At 43.6% G+C, this 20,205-nt stretch overlaps 1 protein-coding gene across 2 annotated transcripts in view; it reads left to right on the forward strand.

The window, feature by feature from the left end:
• Nucleotides 1-18,369, forward strand: part of ACAN (aggrecan) — a 239,099-nt gene extending 220,730 nt beyond the window's left edge. For both annotated transcript variants that reach the window (XM_078683188.1, XM_078683189.1), the window contains 2 exons: nucleotides 10,454-10,636; nucleotides 13,290-18,369. In XM_078683188.1, the coding sequence (XP_078539314.1) occupies nucleotides 10,454-10,636; nucleotides 13,290-13,378 (272 nt within the window). In that variant the 3' untranslated portion in view covers nucleotides 13,379-18,369. The remainder of the gene's footprint in view (nucleotides 1-10,453; nucleotides 10,637-13,289) is intronic.
• Nucleotides 18,370-20,205: the final 1,836 nt, after the last annotated feature.

Consider the following 20,205-nt stretch of genomic DNA (forward strand, 5'->3'; position numbering starts at 1 on the left):
GGAAAGGCAGCGGGTACTGCCCTGGTGGTTGATGTAGGCCACGGTCACAGTGTTGTCTGACCTCACCAACACGTTGCACCCCAGAAGACGATCCTTGAAAAGGCGAAGCACCCTCTCCACAGCAGACAGCTCCTTCCAATTCGAAGACCGGCGCGACTCCGAGGGGAGCCAACGCGCCTGCACCGCCCAAGGGCCCAAAGTCGCACCCCAGCCGGAAGCGCTGGCATCCGTAGTCAACACCAAGGGGGGGCGGGGGATGGAACCACAGACCCTTCGACAGATTCGAAGAATCCAGCCACCACTGTAGAGCAGACACCAACTCCGGAGACAACGGCACAGGAATCGAGAAGTCCCGGACAGGGAAGAGCACCCAACGCTGAACATGCCACAACAGAGGCCGAAGATGAACCCCGGCCCAGGGCACCGTGAACACAGTGGCAGACATGTGGCTCTGAACCACCAGCCATTGCAGGAGAGGAGCCGAATCCCGGGCAAGCAAAGCCCTCAGCAACGACTGAAGACGCAGAATCCTCGACTCCGGAGAAAGACCTTGCCCAGAACAGAGTCGAACACAGCCCCAATGAAGGTCCTCCGAGTGGCAGGCTCCAGGTGACTTTTCGGCAGATTGACCAGGAACCCATGATCTCCTAGCGTACGCATGGTCAAGGAAAGGTGGCGAGACATGACCTCCGGAGAAGGAGCCTGCAGCAACCAATTGTCCAGGTATGGAAAAACGGACACCCCCAGGAGATGAAGATGAGCCACCAAGGGAGCCGCCACCTTGGTGAACAACCTGGGGGCGGACCGGAGACCAAAGGGAAGGGCGCAGAACTGCCAGTGATGACCCCCCAGGCAGAAGGGCAGGAACTGCTGATCCTCCAACGCCATCGGAACATGGAGGTACGCGTCCTGGAGAGCCAGCGAGGTGAACACCCAGCCCTCCTGGATCAAGGGGATCACCCTCTGCAGAGTCTCCATTTTGAACGGGATTTTGCACACAAACAAGTACAGGGCCCGAAGATTGATGACAACACGGAAACCCCCCGTGATCTTCGGGACCACAAAAACAATGGAATAAGTCCCCAACCCACGCTCCCTCGGGGGGACCGGCACAATCGCCAGCTTGCTGAACAGAACTTGGACACCCTCCAGCAACGCCAGACGGCGAGACAGGTCCGAAGGCAAGGGGGTCACCACAACACCCGAGGGAGGCGGGGGAGACAGGAACTCCATCAGGTAACCCTGGGACACAACATCCAGCACCCACTGGTCGGAGGTCGTCAGCAGCCAAGCAGGGAGGAACATCCTCAGTCTCCCACCAACCGCAGGCTGACCACCAGCGAGACCGGGCACCGGAACGGCGTAGTCAGGAACGAGGAGCGCCCGAACCACCATCTGGCGGGCGCTTCTTCTGGAATCTCCTAGAAAAGGACCTACGGGCACCACGCTGGCCCTTAAACGAGGACTGCTGGAACCTGGAAGGCTGGCAAAAGGACCTGGCATTCAAGAAGGAGGACCCCTTAAGAGCAGGAGTATGACGGAAAGACAACTAATGCTTCCTCCCCTTGAAGACTTTATGGAGCTTGTCGTCCAGGGCGTCCCCAAAAAGATGAGTACCAGAAAACGGCAACCGCAAGGCCATAGAACGCTGTGCAGCATCCGTCTTCCAACCCCGCAGCAGCAAGTTCCGACGGGCAGCAACAGAGGAACCACAAGAAAGAGCCGAAGCCCTGACGGAGTCAAAGGCAATGTCCGAAAGGAACTCCGATTGACGTTCCATAGACTCCAGCAATTAAGGACAAAAGCCCCCCTCCTGCATAGTAGAAAATAGAGTCTTGAAGTCCGCCAGCAAGGACTGCGCAACATACGCACCATACACCCCAGACCTCAGAGCCAGGTGAGAGCCCGCATAAGATTTCTTCAGAGCAGAGTCAATCTTTTTATCAACTCCATCCCTCAGGATATTATCATCCGCCATGGAAGGCCTACCAACCAGAGAAGCAACCACAGAATCCACCTGCACCGAATCAGACAGGGTAACCTCCATATCTTGTAAGGAATACAGTTTAGACATGAACCTGGGCATAGAAATATGGTCCGGGTCCTTCCACTCCTCAAGGAGGACATCCATGACAAAGGGGTGGATGGGCATGGAAGAAGACACAGGCTTCCGAAACTGCGGCAGAACAGTGTCCTGGGAGGTACTGGGCACAGAATCCATAGGGAAACCCATATTCTCCCAAACATGGCAAAGAAGATCAGGCATCAGGTCCCTCGAAATGTACTTGCCCTGCAGATCCACCGCACCCAAGGCGGACTCATCAGAGGAAGCGGAGGAAGAAATATCCGAATATAGGGGGGCAGCCGTCTCAGAGCGACCCCCAGCACCCTCCTTGGAAGCCTTGAGACCGGACAGCGTCTCCAAAATCAGGCGCTGCAGCGGCTTAGAGCCACCCAGACCAGCCCTCCGATCAGCAGGGGCAGAATCACTACTGTCGGAAGAGGAGGAGGATGACCTAACAGGAGAGACATGCTTTCTCTTCCTGTGGTGTTTCCCCATCACAAACAGCACCACTAGACACAGCAAACCAGCAAAGCAACACGGTACGCACAGCAACTCCACAAGTGTCACAGGAGTGAAGAACACCCAATTCCCACCATAAATAGGAGGAAAACACTCACCCAACAGCTGTAGCCCCTCGGAAACCGAGGAGGATGAAGGAGGGGCAGAAAACGAGTCACCCAGGAGCAGCCGACGAAGGAAACACCCCGAGTCACCAATGCTGAAAGAAGACGATGACGTCATCGCCACGAGCCGGCCAGCCAATCAGGAGAGGAAGGCAGGGAACCCGGAGTCCACCCGGGTGCCCGCACAGGCAAAAATGAGGAGCTGAAGCCGGGAACGGCATCCTGCCGACGTCCGACAACTCAGCCCCCCCCGGGAACCACTGAAGAAACGGCCCCCGCAATCCAGGAGGAAGGGAGGACGTCCCTGGAGCCATGGAGGTGAGCGCGCCCCGCCAACCAAAACCGGCAAGGGCAGGACGCGTGGGACTGCAGCGTGCCCGTCCAAGCAGCAGCCAGGCCACCGGGGCAAGCCGTCAAATCAGTGACGGCAAAACGAACACAAAGCCCCGGGGCACCCCACCAGCGCCCGAACCAGCAAAGAGTCCAGGAATCCAGGAGCACGCAGAAACCACGGGGACCCGAGAAGCCCCGCAACCCAGGGTCCCCGCCACGAGGAAAGCACAGGAAGCCCAGCAGCCCGTCTTCCAAAGTCCCATGGAGGTCCACGAGCACCCCCAAAGCCCAGCAAAGGAGGAAACCACAGGACAGTCGTAGCAGGTAAGTGCCCAGCACTCACCCAAGTGTCACCCATCAGAATTCCAACCGACAGCAAACAAAACAGGATTTGCTTCTGGTGGTGGGGTGTATTATAGCACCTGACAGGAGGGTGGGTGGAGTCAGAAAGCGTTTCCTGTTTTGTTTCCTGTCGTGTGGAATACCTCATATGTGATGACTGGGTCGAGGACGAGGGACGTAGAGGTAATGAAGGTTTTCTCTCTGATTTTTATTACCACTGTCAGCCGATACCGCAGGGGTGTGACCTGCTGCCCACTTGAAACTAACACGTGCCCACATTCTCACAGACACTCCGGAAAGCTTCTCAGCGTTTTGCAGCGTGGCGCCCACCTACCTCTCAGAGGCCGGATAAAGTTGGCAACTCACACTGCTGGTGAAATGAATGAGAAAGTATTCAACAGGTTTAACATTCCTAATACCGAACCGAGTTCCCACCTGCTGATAAACAATCAGACTTTATTGATTAATTACAACATATACAATGGTTCACTCAATATTGCAAATCATCTTACAAAAAGGATGATGAATGTTATTAAATGACTTAATCTCTAGCGCTATAATTTGACCAGTAACATCTATATAATATACACATTAAGTAAAGAGCAAACATGAACAGAATTTGGCAAGTTGCTTGGATGTTCTGGCCTCGTGGTATAAGCAAGGATCATTTCCAAGCTCTCAACACATCTGTCAGGGAGACGGGAAAGTTCAGTAGAAGACGAGAATGTTATAAATGTCGGCCAGAGCTGCTAGAAATACCATATTTACATAAATGGCAATTTCATTAATAAAGTGCAAGGCCAGCAAGTCAGTTTTCTTCAAGCTTTATTCCATACTTGTGCCATACGTTTTGTGAATCCCTCCGATAGTCACGGACTGACCTAGTTTAAGTCCATCACTTAAAATTGTTTATTTAAAAATTCATATATAATTTAATTTCTTTTTTTTTTCATGTTGCAAACATGCGTTTTATAAAGAAAATAGTGGTATAATGGGGTAATGAGCAAATTGAATATTTTTCGTGGTTTAGGAACTTAGTAGTGGTTTGGCATTGCTCGTGGGTTAGCCTTCGGGAAATAGGAATTCGTTGTTTGGGCAGTAGTTGTTTAGTCATATATCCATGGTGCAAAGGTGCCTGCGATAGCGCTACACTACTAAGTATAGCTCCAGAGCAGGGGGAAACGCAAGGCTGCACCATATCCTTGTAAATATGGTGCAGTCTTGCATTTCTGTAGTGGTAGAGTGAGGCGTTAAGCCATGACAGCGAGCACCTCATTCCGCCACTTCTTTGTAAATATCCACCTTGATGTTTTAAAGCTGCTTATGAGGCCGGGTTCCTCAGAAAATAAAACAATAGCACTAAGATAAAAAACTGTCAGTGTTGCCTCAAGTGAAGGTGCCTAGATAGTTTAACATGACTCTTGATTCAAGGCACTCTGCTCCAGATCTTGTTGCCACTATTTGTTGAAAACCAGCAATAAACCTGATGAATCTGTAGTTCAAGATGGGATCATCTGGGTTTAGGCACGCAATGAATCCCTGCCTGCAGGTTCTTATCCCTCTTGAGATAATTGCTGTTCTAAATAAAGTTCTTCTTACAGACAAATACAGACCAGTTAAAGTAAACCCTCTTTTAGTGGCCCACAAAGACGACAGAGTCCTCTTTTTTGCTTTCCATGATGGTTGATACGCCAAAGAGAAAAAAAAAACATCAAGGTAGAGAATAAAAAATATATTTGCTTTATGTGTGCTACGTATGTTTGGCAGAAGAGTAAAGCCAGTGTAAGCTGCTTATAGCTGTTAACCAGCATCCACGCATGGGCTCTTTTTGTAAGTGCTAACTTGTCCTCAATTAGAGATTGCCTCTTTACGATTGCATCTAGTGCGCTTTTGAAGGTCTCATATGGCAGTGACTGGTCCCCTAGACAAGGTACTTAGCCTCGTTGTCCAAAAGAGCTATTAAGCTTTAGTTGTGTAGCTTGAATCTATCGCCTCCTTTAATGATCGGATTTATTATTGACCTGCGCCAGTCGTTTTGTATTGCCCCTCCTACAAATGCAGGAATACATTAACTAGGCAATCAAACCTTACAGGTATACCAGAAGCCCACTTGCTTACTTGGCATCCCAGAAGGACGATTTTTCAGATGTCTCATCTGTAGATGCGAAAGTATTTGAAGCGATTACAAGGAGACATAAAAGTTGTTGGGTTTGTTCAATTTATAAAGGGAGAAAAACATTCAGGGATTCTTTTGAAACATTTCTGACAATTAGAAGTGCTCCTTTGGAGTCAAAGAGCAGATGTGGAACAAATAAAGTGTAAATATACCCAGATATCTGTGCTTACCGATCTGGTTGGTAGTATTATCCCCCATTGGCCACCCCCTTGAAATAGTCTAATTTTGTGTGGGGTCCTGAAGAAGTGTTGTAAAGCATTTTAGGACCCTGGTGTAATTTTCCCTATTCATGCCCTTATATAAGTATAAATCACCTTTTCCTTATATAGGCATAGAAATCATAACCATATTTAGAAATGGCCCATGCAGTCCAAATACGGTATGGCTACTTCCACTAGTTCCAAAAAGCCGCAACGATTTCTTGAAAAACTTAGCTTCAGCAGTTAAGGACTTCCCATTGCTTGAATATTGATTTGTCAAAGAACTCATGGAATTTTCGAAGAACTGAGACTCTTTGATGACGTTATTATGCCCAACTTTACATCAAACTCGGCACCTTCAAGGTATAAATATGCCCACACTTGCCATAGCAAACAAACGGTAGTTTGAAGCAGTTCGACTATCTACTTGCCCGACGCAGCTCGCTACAGCAAGTGCCGAAGGAAGCCGACCCTCCAGCAGACGCACTAAGAAAGACGCTGTGTTTTCTCTTGCCAAGAAATCCAGCTCTAGTGTTTTGAGGCTCCCCTTGCGGGGTGTTGGGAAATCGAGTCCTGAGATGGAGAGATAACAGACCTCCTTCATTCTAAACCAAGCTGATTAGACCCTAAGAGAAATCTTGGATAGATTCTTGGCAAAAGAATACTAAACTTATGCTACACCACACTTACTTCTTCCCTCGTACTAGATTTAGGTTAGGTACATCGGGGTAGGCGTATTTTAGAAGCACCAGTTGAGTACTTTTAGTATTTATTTATATATGTATGTATTTTATGGGTTGGAAACCATACCATACTTTTATAGTATTATTTTATAATACTCTTCTTGCTGTACGCATTATACTTTACAGCCAGTATTACGATTGTAGCAGTTCATTTCTTATGCATGAGAAAGAAGACTGTTCAATAAAAACATTTTATTGACAACGCCTGTCTCTCTATTTCTCTGCACCTCTGATGAAACGAAGCATGCGCGATTGACTGAGTAAAATATCTATCTATTGTTTCCAAGACTCTGAAGATACGTTTTTATCTTGGGGAAACAAAGTTGTTATGTTTATGTAGTTGTCAGAAACTAATCCCTTCTTGTTTATTCGAGAAAGTTTCTAGTGACCTCTGAGCTAGCTGGCACTCACAATTAAGTTTAATATATGCGATAGAGACCTGGTCGACCTAAGTCCTACGTCAAATCTATAGGATATATTATTCCAATGCGCAGAGCCTATTGGGAATATAGGAACTACACTACATGGCTATGGGGGTACCTTCCCTGTCTATGTGACAAATGTACAATTAAACAGTGAGAACACTTTCCCACCCCAAAAAGGAGGGTTTTCTTTAAATAATGTAGGGGGAATTCCATATGATCCTGGGGTAGCACCCCACCTTGCTTGTGAAATACATTTTTTTTTGTTCAAATATTCTATAACTATGACCAATATCCTCTGCTCGTGTGCTGCTTCCGATCACTGTTGTAGGATTGGGACCTAAGGAGACAGCTGGTCCAAGGTCAGTATTTGGGACATTTTGTTTGGCCCAAACGAGGGCCCCAGTGAGTGTCGCTTCTCTGGTAAATGCTGTAAGTAAGTACCTGATACATGTAGCTTTAGGTATGTTGGAGTTGATCAGTGCATTAGATGGTTTTGTTAGGGAATTCACTAAGTGCCAAAAGTTTTTTGAGTTGCATTCTGAGGAGTCAAAATAAGGGCGAATGATGGAATGATTGAGATTGAGTGACTATGTGTGAGTCAGAGTGATACTGAGTGAATCAGAATGAGTGGTACTAAGTGAATCAGTGAGACCGAGTGCAAGTAAATGAAACTGAGCGAGAGTAAGTGAGACAGAGTGAGTCGGATGAGTGAGAATGAGTCGGACCGAGTGAGACTAAGTGGTTATGAGTGACCATAGGTCGGATTCAGTAACCAGGTTTGTCCCAGTCAGAGTGAGATTGAGTGAAACAGAATCAGTGGAATATTATTCTTACTGATTTCCCTGGGGTGGAGGATTTTCAGGTTTCTTATATTTTGGATGTTTGTAGGGCTCTTCAGATTTATCTGCAGCGCGCTCAGGGGTTTAGCCTTTCACCTGCTCTGTTTGTGTCCTCTGGTGGGGTGGCTAAGGTGAAGAAGGTGTCTATTTCCACTTTTATTAGGTGGGTGCTCATGGCTATGTGTCAGCCATATCATTCTTTGGAGTTGGCTCCTCCAGCTCAGGTTCAGGGCCGTTCCACTAAGTCCTCTCCTGGGCTGAGGCTGTGGGTGTTTCTATCCCATAAATTTGTCAGGTTGCCACCTGGCAGTTCACACTTTTATCAAGTATTATCAGGTAGATGTGTTGCATGCTTCAATGGATAATTTTGTGGTTGGTGTTATGAAGGCAACTGTGTCTTAAGCTTGATTTTAAAAAACATGATGTTGTTTCATGAGTTTTTGTTGTCAAGCTTCTTTCTTGTGTTAGGGCTTGTGAAGTCCTCACTAATAAATGACTGGGACAAGGAAGTCCTATGAGGGGGTAATGTTTTGTTACTTATCAGTAATCTTCATTACCCCGATTAAGATCCTCCTCATCCCAGTCATGTCCCCTCTCTCCCTCTCCCTGTTGTTGTGTCTGCTCTTGTTACTAGCAGGCATGATGGCGGATGGGAGGGTCTTATATAAAAAAATAAAAAACAGACTAGCATGTTAGGTGCCTTTTGGGAAGCGGGACCGCATCACTAATGTATGTAATGACTGGGACGAGGATAACTTAATTGGGGTAATGAGGATTGCAAGTAAGTAACAACACGTGAGTTAACGGGAAAAAGAAATGAGGATAGGACAGCAAGAGAAATGTATGTATATATGTATATATATATATATGTATGCATGTATGTATATTTTTGGTGTATTTCTGTAGCGCAAACCTAGCCCAAAAGCAGGGGAACTCTGTACCTAGTCAAAGACAGGCATAAAGTAATAGAGGAAGCTGGCCTATGAATGGTTATTGCATTGTGATGTAGTGCTCCGTGGTGTTCACGGTGTAATGAGGATTATTCCATGCCTACATGGGAGGGATTTGTTGGAATATCTTATCCTGAATGTGAAGGGTAGGTATGGCCACAATTCGTTAATTCACACTAAATTGAGAGGACTGGACACAATGAGAGCAGGCGTTCGACTAAGGCTTGCATGGGAATGTGCAACTGCCAGAAACTGCAACTACATACATGGCACTTGCCTTCCCTCAACCAACTCACCTGGCATTGGCTAATGTAGTGCTCAGTGAGCAGGCCATGACCATTTGAGCAGGTTTATGTCTGTCTGCCCACCTACTCACCCACACGCGCTCTGTACGTGTCACTCAAATAGTTGTCCTCTCCTACTTGAAAAACACCCCTAAGACCTTCTGCTCTTAATACCACCCATGGCATGTCCCAACTAACTGGCTGTGGAAAGCAGGCATTTGTTTTGCACTGCAAGCATATCCTCTGAGACATACTTTGAAACGGTTCCTGCATTGTATGGCTGCAGTATAGTGCAGCACATACGCAATGTGCAAAAAATCATGAAAAATAAAAATAATGCTTCCTGTAAAAAAACGGTTTGTGCTGTAAAGTAAATACTTTATCAATCCTTCACCCTCGTTTGCATAACTTTTGGGTCCTCTCACCATCATTAAATTAATATTCGTGAAATGCACTACATCCTCTCAGGGAGAGAATGTATTAGGGTTAGAGCGGTCGACGTTGAATCTGGGGAACCGGGTTCGAGTCTCGGCAACGACTCTCAACATCCTGTGATTCTGGGCAAATGACTGAGGGGCATATTATCAAGGACAGGCGATACATTATCGCCACTTTTATCGGCAGGAAACTGCCGATAAAGCGGCGATAATGGCCTTGATAATATGCTCTATGAATTCCAATCGAAGCCCATGTTAGATGTGTCGGCAGGAAACTGCCGATAAAGCGGCGATAATGGCCTTGATAATATGCTCTATGAATTCCAATCGAAGCCCATGTTAGATGTGTTCACATCTAACATGGGCTTTGATTGGAATTCATAGAGCATATTATCAAGGCCATTATCGCCGCTTTATCGGCAGTTTCCTGCCGATAAAAGCGGCGATAATGTATTGCCTGTCCTTGATAATATGCCCCTGAATCTCCCCATGCCAAAAATTAATGTGTCCTCATGTAACGAAACTGATGCTATGTAAAGCGCTCTGATACCCAATATCTTCGGGTCTAGTTCGCGCTATATAAAAATTGCTGTATGTACATTTTTGTATGAGTAACTTTAGCAGTACCTGAATATTTATGTAAATTATGTTCAGACCACAATATGGTGCCACTCACAATTTTTGTTCCTGACTGTCAAATCGTGAATGTTAATGTTTTGCCCTCATACCAGAGACAGCTTTAAACTCCGGCTCTCACGTGTTCCCCTACTAATGAAAGCACGAGCGGCTTCTGGTGGTGTCCTGGTAGGCAGCGGGCGATGCCAGTTGTAGAAGTGCACGTCGTCAGTGGTGGATGTGGGTAGCACCAGTATTGAAAGTGGGAAGCTGCCTCCTAAGTAAAACGTTGGACACTCATTTCCAGATTCAGAGCTGCTTACCATGAATCAACTGTACTGCTTGTAAAGCCTCTACATTGCTTTTAATTGCATATGCTAACATGTTTTATCCTATTCTTCTTTACTTGCATGGCTGCCAGTTGCCTGTGGGGACCCGCCCAGTGTAGACAACGCCAGAATGTATGGGAAGAAGAAGGATCGTTATGAAATAAACTCGCTGGTGCGGTACGAGTGTCACCAAGGTTACTTACAGCGCCACCTCCCAACAATCCGGTGTCAAGCAAGCGGAGACTGGGAGGAGCCCAGGATAGCCTGCATAAATCGTATGTAACCTTTTCATTCTTTTCTGTCTAACTCTATTTCTGTAGCTCAAATATGCATTTTTACTAATATATCTTTACAAATTATAATCACATTTGAAATAAAACCAGAATACATGCTAAATAAAAGATTATAAAAGAGTACTTTTGGAGAATGGATAGGGCTCAACCGACCTCCAGGACCTTTAAATACAAACCCGACAGTCTGAACTGCTTAAGGTTCTGGCATAGATTACTTAACTGGATATATCTCGCTTGGAGATATCTAAGCAAGAGGTCGGTGATGTTTTGGCGAAGAGATGTCCAGATAAAATTGCATCTAAACACAAGGGGGATGGATAGGAGTTATAGAGCCAATGTCAGCACGACTTCCCTGTTCACAAATATAGGCATCTAAAATAGCCTGACAGGCTCTAGTAAAGAAACCTAGGGGCATATTAGCAAGAACCTCGTTAAAATTATCGCTGTTTTAGCGGCAGGAAACTGCCGCTAAAATGGCGATAATGGGCTTGCTAATATGCGTTATAGAATTCCAATAGAAGCCCAGGTTAGATGTCCTGCACATCTAACCTGGGCTTCTATTGGAATTTTATAACGCATATTAGTAAGTCCATTATCGATAAAATGGCGATAATGGGCTTGCTAATATGCGTTATAGAATTCCAATAGAAGCCCAGGTTAGATGTCCTGCACATCTAACCTGGGCTTCTATTGGAATTTTATAACGCATATTAGTAAGTCCATTATCGCCGTTTTAGTGGCAGGAACAGCGATAATTTTAACGAGGTTCTTGCTAATATGCACCCTAATTCTTTACTTCATGGAGTTGTTTATGTCCCTCTCCCTGGGTTTACCAGTCGATGGACGTGTCTTTAGGAAGTATTCTTAAAGCCCTCATCAACTCTAAGTGGAATGGGTCATCATAAGGGTGCTTCTTCGCCTGCAGCAGCTGCTGTATGTAGGTTCATTGCTCTTAATCCAGAGTAATGTTTTGGATAGGGAAAGTGCCTTAAAAGATGAAGATTATGTTAAGAAAGGGACAAACGTGAAACTTGTATTGGGTGTTGGTTCTTACCCTGTTTAATACAAGATTAAAAACATAGCGTGGGGTACAGATTATTGATTATAGTACCTCCCTCGCCTCTCATACCCAAGTAAACATGTTTCTATCCTAGCCAAGGTGTAACTGCATCACTAGGCTTTATTCAGGACCTGTGGAAACTTTCTCTGATCCATGTTGCATCCTAATAGACTCATCTAAGTGACATGGGAACAGTGAAATAACGACCCACTTGTCAGATTCATTCTATTGTCTGGAAATTATCATAAACCTTGATGTCCTCAATCAAGATATAACTGGAGGATGAAGACCCCTCTACCAATCCAGTGCAAAAAAAGGTATATACTCTCATTCAGTTTCACTTGTCGTCCTTACCTATTTGCTTCAGTCCACTCTCCATCCTCCAGTTGTTGTATGCCAAGCCACTACAGTTTACGATAATTAACAGACCATTTGAACAAGCTGACAGTCAGTCATTCTTTCACTATTCGGGTCAATCCGATGTAAATTTTACTGTTTAGTTCACGAACACGCAGGTGGATGTTTTTTGGACAACCAGACGCAGATTTCCAGAGCAACTATAAAGATGTTTTGTGACCATCTGATCTGATGTTTAATTACCAGGCAACATGTGGATATTGGAGATACTGTCAAATAGGTATTCGGATTGGAGGTCAATCAGTTAGAGATTTTCACGACAAACCAAATTGTGGGCAATTTGTTGTATGTGGTGCATATTGTCGGGACATTTTAGATACATGATTTGGGTATAAACAGAAGTGTGTTCTGAAAGCCAACTCATGTATGTTCTACGTAACCGTGGTGACTGTTTTTGAGGCCATCTGATGCACAATTTAGGGAGGGGTTTAACGAAAATATTGCTTGCTCATAATTTTAATCTTGCCATCGTTAAGCTTGAGATTTCTCTGATCAATGCTCTTTTCAATTGTGTGGGGGCAGCTGTTGATGTTTATTGAGTTACGAACGGTGGCTACTAACGATTAATGCAAACGTGAGTCAATACTGCTTTGTATAAATGTCATGTTTATATTAATTTTGTAATTGTGGAGAGTCATTGACAACAATTTGAATACAATTTGCAAAAAATGTGTTCTTTAAAAGAAAATGAAGGTGCAAAAAGAATAATTTCTGGTTACTTGTGCTTCTAATTATTGCATCATCCTGTCTGGTTGGATCCTTAGATTTAGAACACAGGAAGCTGTTCACAAAACCAGTGAACATACGAGAAACATAGCTCCAGGAATTATATCTGGTCCTTCTGCTAGATTAGTAAAATATGTTGGACGACCCACATGGTTGCTATAGGTTAAAAATTAGTTTGTAAATATTTGAAGGGACATTAAGTTATTTTATAAGTGATCCATTTTTCTATCATAGTTTATGTTATGCTATGGCTCTCTTTTTATAAAAAATACCTTATTTGCTAAAGAGGCATAAAAACTTCTGAGAATATTGGCTACAGAAGTGTAGAAGCATCTCATTATGCAAAAGCCAATCATGTCTTCAACCACTGACCCTATTATGAAATCTGAAAATGGTAATGTCTTTCTTTCTCAATTCTTCTCATGTCCACAGCTTCCACATACAGGCGCAGACTACACAAGAGAAGTTCCAGGAGTCGGTCGAGAAACATAGTCCCAGCTTCACAGAAACATGGCCATTAGAGTAAACATAAATATATATTGTAAAGAACATTTATATTAACAAAGTCAGTTTGTTTTTGTTTTGTTTTTGGCATATAAGGAGTTTATGTTAAAGAAACCCCAATTTGTATATATATAAGAACACAAGAATGCACCAAAGCAAATTAGGTTTCAGCATTTTTTACTGCCGTGGAAAATATGTCTTTGTGCAAACTCATGTGCAACTTTTACCAAGAGGGGAGGGGATGTGAACTTGGAAAGAAAGAAGAAAACTACGGGAACAAAATGAAGATTCATTTGCCTTTCATATGAGACAAGAACAATGTGATGGTTTATTTAATCTCAAAACTGACCAAACAGTCAACAAAAGAAATGCTAACAATTTAACACAAGTAAATGGCATATTGCACGTCAAGGACACTAGACTATGAGTTGCGAACTGTGGCTGTGAATGTATCTCAGAAGAGGAGGAGACGGTGGTGGGAAAAAGAGCAGGCCCTGTCCTCACTTCTGCTTTTCTACTTCTTTGATTCCATCAAACTGTTAGAAAAGTTGTGGTCACAGGTTTAGTCTACAAAGGCATCACCGGCATTCAGTAGTAAGACTATGCAAAAAAGATGCACCTGTGGGTAACAATGGTCCCATTCTATTTAAAATGTGAAATGTAAGGGGGTTCTAGTCACGAAATAATCTGTACGGTTTGTCACATAATCTGTAAAGTGAATTCAATTTAATACTAAGATGCTCCAAGTTGACCCATTCTGCATCATTAAATCATGGAGCTGAGTTCTCCAAAAAATGGTTTTCCTTACTGTACTCCAAATTCCTTTTAACCAGTCTTAAATGTTTTTACGGCATGATTTGGCTGCAAATGAGTTTTTCGACACTAGAGAACATATAACCAGAAGCACAACGAGGCGAAATTCTACTGGCTATAAAATACTGATTTAAAATGATACCATTCTCAAGATGTAACTGCAAATATCTCCTTAACACTTCCGTAGAAGCCCACCTAACCCATATGTAGGTAGATTTAGGTGAGCTGTAATAACTCCCTGGGTAGTTTTTCTATCGTTTATTTTGGTGCTTTAATTTGAAAGTTGTGGGCTTTGTAAACCAAGCCTCAGTTGAAAAGACTTGTATACATTTGTCAAGGTTGTACGACAGAGGCACGCATGGCTAAACCAGATATGCCTCTACCACAGAGCCCGAACTACGAATGCGTCTGAACCACGCAATCCATTACCACGTATGCCTTAACCACGCATGCATTTACCACACATTTTTGTGGTAAATACATGATTGGTATAGGGATGTGTGGTAAAGATCCCACCTTATACCACCTGCCCTAAGCCTTAACAACTACCCCACCCCCAATCCCTAGAAAGTACCCTGACCCCACCCTAAGTGATAACAACTAACCTGTCCCCCTCCATAGCCCTAAAAAACATCTCTGACCCCCCCCCAAGCCCTATAAACTACCCAGATCCCCCAAAGCCCTAACAATTACCCCAACTCCCGCGGAGTCCTAAAAAGTACCCCGACCCCACCCTAAGCCCTAAAAACGAACCCAACCCCCAGCCCAAAAAAAACCTACCCTGAATCCTCCTAAGCCCTAACAACTACTCCAACCCTCCAGCCCTAAAAAGTAGTCCGACCCCACCCTGAGCCTTAAAAACTAACCTAACCCCCCTGAGCCCTAAAAACTACCCTGACCTCCCCAAGCCCTAAAAACTACCCGACCCCCTTTGCTCTAAAAGCAACCTCAACCCCCCACCTTAAAATCCACCCCACCCCAGTCCTCAAAACAACCCCAACCCCTAACCGTAAGCCCTAAATACCACCCCAAACTCTTAAAAACTCCCCTCACCCCTCTAAAACCTGGACCCAGCCCACCTTACTTCACCGCATCCTCTCCTAATCCTTCTTGTTCCTGCTCATCTCACATCTAAACAGTGCATATGCCAACACGCATAAGTGTGGTTAACTCATATGTGTGGTTAAGGCAAGCATGGCTGCGCTTGCATGGGAATGGCACACCGGGCTCTATCCGCGCTGTTCAGGCCATTTCCCATTGGTCAAGAATATAGGTCTTATGCCCTGCCCTCATTATATGTGGCAGCATTGTGCGTTGTCAGGTGAGATTCAGCCAAAGCACACATAAACTGAATGGACAGGTGAACACTCCTTACGCTTTGTGAGCACCATAGTGTGGGGAGTCAGGTATATCCCCCTGTATGTTTTATACACAATATTGCAAAACTGCCTGTTAAAAGGGACAAGAGAGTTAACAAATCATTCAGCCTATGGCTACCTTTATGTAATCAGGTGATAAAATTGAGTTTCTACATTTCACACAACATAAATTGAATTTTGCTAAATTAGTTGTGTGATGAGTGACATTATTATCCATATAAATGGTATATTTATGTACTAATGTCAAGAGAACCAGTGGGTGAGCCAGTACTGGTTCTCTGGACATTTTGCATAAAAGAACTATGTAAGCGCCGTAAAATAGATTAGGGCACTTTCGATGTGTCCTACATATCCAGACATTACATCATCTCGCTGGGCTTCCAAGTTGTCACTTTTCATCAAAGAGAAGGAGTGAAACTTTCCTCTCAGAGCCGCTCTTCCAGGTCCGTGCAGTGCATGACGCTTCTGTGCATCTTTTTAGATTTTAAGAACGTATTATTAACTTAAAAGAATTTGTTTTATTATTGAACCTGACAATTTACTAAATAATAAAAAATATATATATTTAAGAGAATAGGAGGCGCACTTATCTGCTGATGTTCAATGTGTATGGCAAACTACATATCCAACTCAGAACTTGGAATTAGCGTTAGAGATGATCTGGTACCCAGCTTCAAGAAACGTTAAGAGAACTATCTACATCATGCTCTCCATCAAGAACTGGCACGTCTATGAAATACCCAATTATTCTATGAAAGTAAAGCACAGCCCTAGAATGCCCAGCCCATTACATCTTCATTTATACCATCTTTAATGTAGTCTCCCTGCCACATAAAGTTTGCATCAAAATCAAAGAAGAGTGCAAAGTGTAAGCAGAGCACCCTAATTGATCTCAATAAATTATATTCAGATGGATGCCGGCTCACCCATCAAGGCGAACACTCTCTCCCTAGTAGTCAAAGTGTAGTTAACCGTTTTAAGTAACAATTGTGTATGACACAGACTAAATCCAAAATGGTGTTTGGTCTTCTCATACTACCACATATTTCATTGTTATGCAGTATGGGTCAGGTCAGCCTTTCGATTCATTTATATAGACAATTATTACTGGTGGTATCTGATCCTATCACCCCAGCTCCCTCCCAATTACACCTGTGTAAAATATTTCAAATTACTGTTAGTTCACATATAAGAAAGAGACTTCATAGACTACAGTTTGGTGCTTAACATCATAAAATATAAAAAAATTCTGAAGATTGAGCTGGAAACCATAAACATGGTTGTGATTGATGAATGGAGCTATGTGGCGAGTATTTCCATCAAACTCTTCACCCACTCTTTCTTTCTGTTCAGTTCCTTGTGTTAATAGTTGTCACGATGATACCACGTTCAGACTCACCTGTCAGCAAGTGAATGGGACGTGAGTAAACAATACAACACTTCAATGCACCTTTTGCCTTGGAGAAGCCGTAGCAGCAGTCATGGCTTTCCATGGCTGTCTGCTCGTGGTGAGACAATGGAGAATATAAAGGTTTACCAGGCTAGCTCTGACTGATGGGCCAAGCAGCAGTAACCATGACAGCTCCAAGTGCAAGCCTGGTGACAACAGGAAACCAAAGTGGGCTAACAGGGCATGAAACAGGGCATGGTTTCATGGACTATCGGGGCTGCCAGGGCATTGATTCTTCCTCCCACCAAACCTGAACACGGATAGAGATTAGAAAAAAAAACAATAAGGGAATAAGAAACCATTTGTCTTTGAGAAGATTAAATGACATTGTAAAAATGGACAGAAGAATAAATAAGTGAGGATGAAGGGTCACATGTTTTATAAAGCCAAAAATGATTAACTTTAAAAGTAAAGCACCAATATTCATGAATTATAAAAATGTAATATAAACTGAGGTTATCAAGATCCTGTCACCCTATTGACATAGAAAAGTTGTTACAATATTGGTGCCGGGTACCACAGCAGTGTCATGTGCGCTTTTTTTATTTCTTGTAGCACGTTCACTAAATAAAACTCCTATGCGTGAGTTTAGCATGGCCAATGTCCTAATTAAAGTTCGCTGCATCTCTAGCTGCAGAGATGGTGATACCTAGTAGATGTCGCATTTGTACATGACATTGAATCTCAGCAAAGGATGGTAACTTAGTGATGCGTCTTTACCTCTGTTCTTGAGATTATGACTGACAGTAACCGTTTGGGTAAAATAGATTCATTGTTTTGTGGACTAATGCAGGGGGTAGCATGCAACAATGTTGATGTTCTCTGAATGTGGGATGAACTACTGGCACAATGTGAGGGGACCTAGATGATGATGAAAACTGCTGACCTATTGGGACAGGGTTGAAGTGTATGGGAGATGTGGACGACATCAGGGCAATTTCTTTTTGTACTACGTATTCAGTTGCAGCGCCATCTCTCTGGACTTTCAAGTTGTTACCTTTTACTGAAGCGGAAGTGTGAACTTCCCCCTCAGAGCCGCTATTAGGGGACTGTGCAGTGCATGATGTTTCCTAGCACCTATTTATATTTTAAGAGAGTATTATTAATTTTAAAAACATGGAGTACTAAATTTGTTTTCTTTTTATTTAAATGAGATTGCAATAGCCTCCCGGACGTGTGAAGAATCCTCTGTGTGTGATGTGATGTACAACGTTTTCCTACACCCACAGCTGGTACAAATGTGTATTTTTTTGTAAAAAGCAAACAAAACATTTTATCAATCTTCTGAGTAGAAATATGACAGAGAAAACAAATGTTTCTGACAACAAAACCATTGTGAAATGTGTAAAATAAAACGTGAACCAGTTGTATGTGTTTTGATTTTTCATTGCATGTTGTGTGTCTGAAAATGTGTATACACGAATTTCTGTTCTCGGTGACCAGAATAATTGGTGTAATTTGCCGTTTTTTTAGAAGGGCAAAGAGGTTTATCCTCAAATACTGAGAGGCTTATTTATGAAAACTGTTGCATTGCTGTGACAAAACAATGATGCAACAGTTTTCACTGTGCCATCCTTGCGACATAATGGTTGTGCTATAGTTATTGTACAGCGCTCCATGTCGCATGGAAAGACAGATATTTCAAGAATCCTGACGTATCTGTCGGCACAAAAGTCATGCATTGCTGGAGTTGTGTCACAAGCATGACGCAACTCCAACAATATGTGGGGGAGGCCTATCTTTAATGCACTGCGTCACCCTCACGCCTGCCATGAGGAAGGCATAAGGTTTTGATGCAATGGTGTCCTAGAAGTGGCACACTGAAATCTCAAAGATTTCAATGTGCCATTTCTACGAATCTTTGATGTGGGGCAACGCCCACACTGCATACATTATACCTGATGCAGGTATAATGTGACGCAGGGCTTTACAAGGTGACGCATCTGGATAGATGCATCGCCGTGTAAATATGGCGCAATGTGGTGCACTGTTTACGCTGCTGCTGAGTCACGAAAAATTATGGAACGGCAATGCAAAATTGTCACAAGGGGCTCATAAATAAGTCCCACAGTTTTTAGGTCAAGCATTCAAGACCTTTTGTATATACTTTAGTATATACTTATATGTGTATGCACTTTGTGGGCTCTGGAGATCAGCCCATCTGCTTCCTTTTAGGGACTTTTTCTTATGTTCAACTACCTCTTTTTAACTGTCTTGATAGAAAACGACCAGTAGAGGTCAGTAAAATATCAGAATTGCTTTCTGTTGAGGGAATTTCTTTTTTATTTTGTTTGGCAACTGCCTCTATTGAACTTTCTTGATAGAAAACAACCAGCAAAGGTCAGTAACATACCAGAATCACTTTAGCGTTCGCTAGATTCCAGTTCATAGAACTTGTCTTTCAAGAGCACCTGTACACAATAATATTTTTTTCAAATCTTGTATTTTCAGTGAAATGACCACAGAAGGCCCTGATTTTATATTAAAAACAGAGCTTTGGACTATACCAATTCCAGCTGAAATGCTATATTTCTCTCCATGTGTTCCCATACCTGGTGTGTCACGCAGTTTGGTGCATACTTTACCTCCGTGTTAAAGAACAGTAGATATTTCAGCACCCAGGCTAATGTGCTGAATAGCTAAATACATATAAGGTCCCAAAGGCGAGACCGATTGCATTGGAAATGCTTGTCATGTAGGCACATACATTCCTTTCCTGCCTCGGAGATAGAATGAGACAAAGTCATCACCAGCTGACCAACTCTCTTGACAAGATCCTGCGTCTTTGGCCTCTCTCAATGGTTCTTCTTTCTCCAAGACCTACGCTTTGATTATATTCATGCATTTCTGTAGGTGTAAGCACAGTGCATGACCTTCAAGAGAGGCAGTACTTAATTTGAGCTTTGTAGATGCAAGATGGGCTACCACTGCTCGTTTTTTGGGGACCAGCACTTATTTTTTCTCAGCAGGCCTTGATCCGGAGAAAGGGAGTGAAAAACACAAAAGGAGGAAAAAACAAGTAGGAGAAAGACAAAAAACTGTGACAAAAGGAGAAAGGAATTAAGAAGGTCCTGCTGATAATCAAACACAATGTTATTGTGCAAACTGAATGTGCCAAAACTGAAATGTGCAGATAGCTTGTTTGAGGCTGGCAATAGAAAATATCTCAGTCAGGCTAACTCTGAGGGGTACATTTACCATC

Source organism: Lissotriton helveticus, chromosome 3_1 (assembly GCF_964261635.1).
Source record: "Lissotriton helveticus chromosome 3_1, aLisHel1.1, whole genome shotgun sequence".
NCBI classification, from domain to species: Eukaryota; Metazoa; Chordata; class Amphibia; order Caudata; family Salamandridae; genus Lissotriton; species Lissotriton helveticus.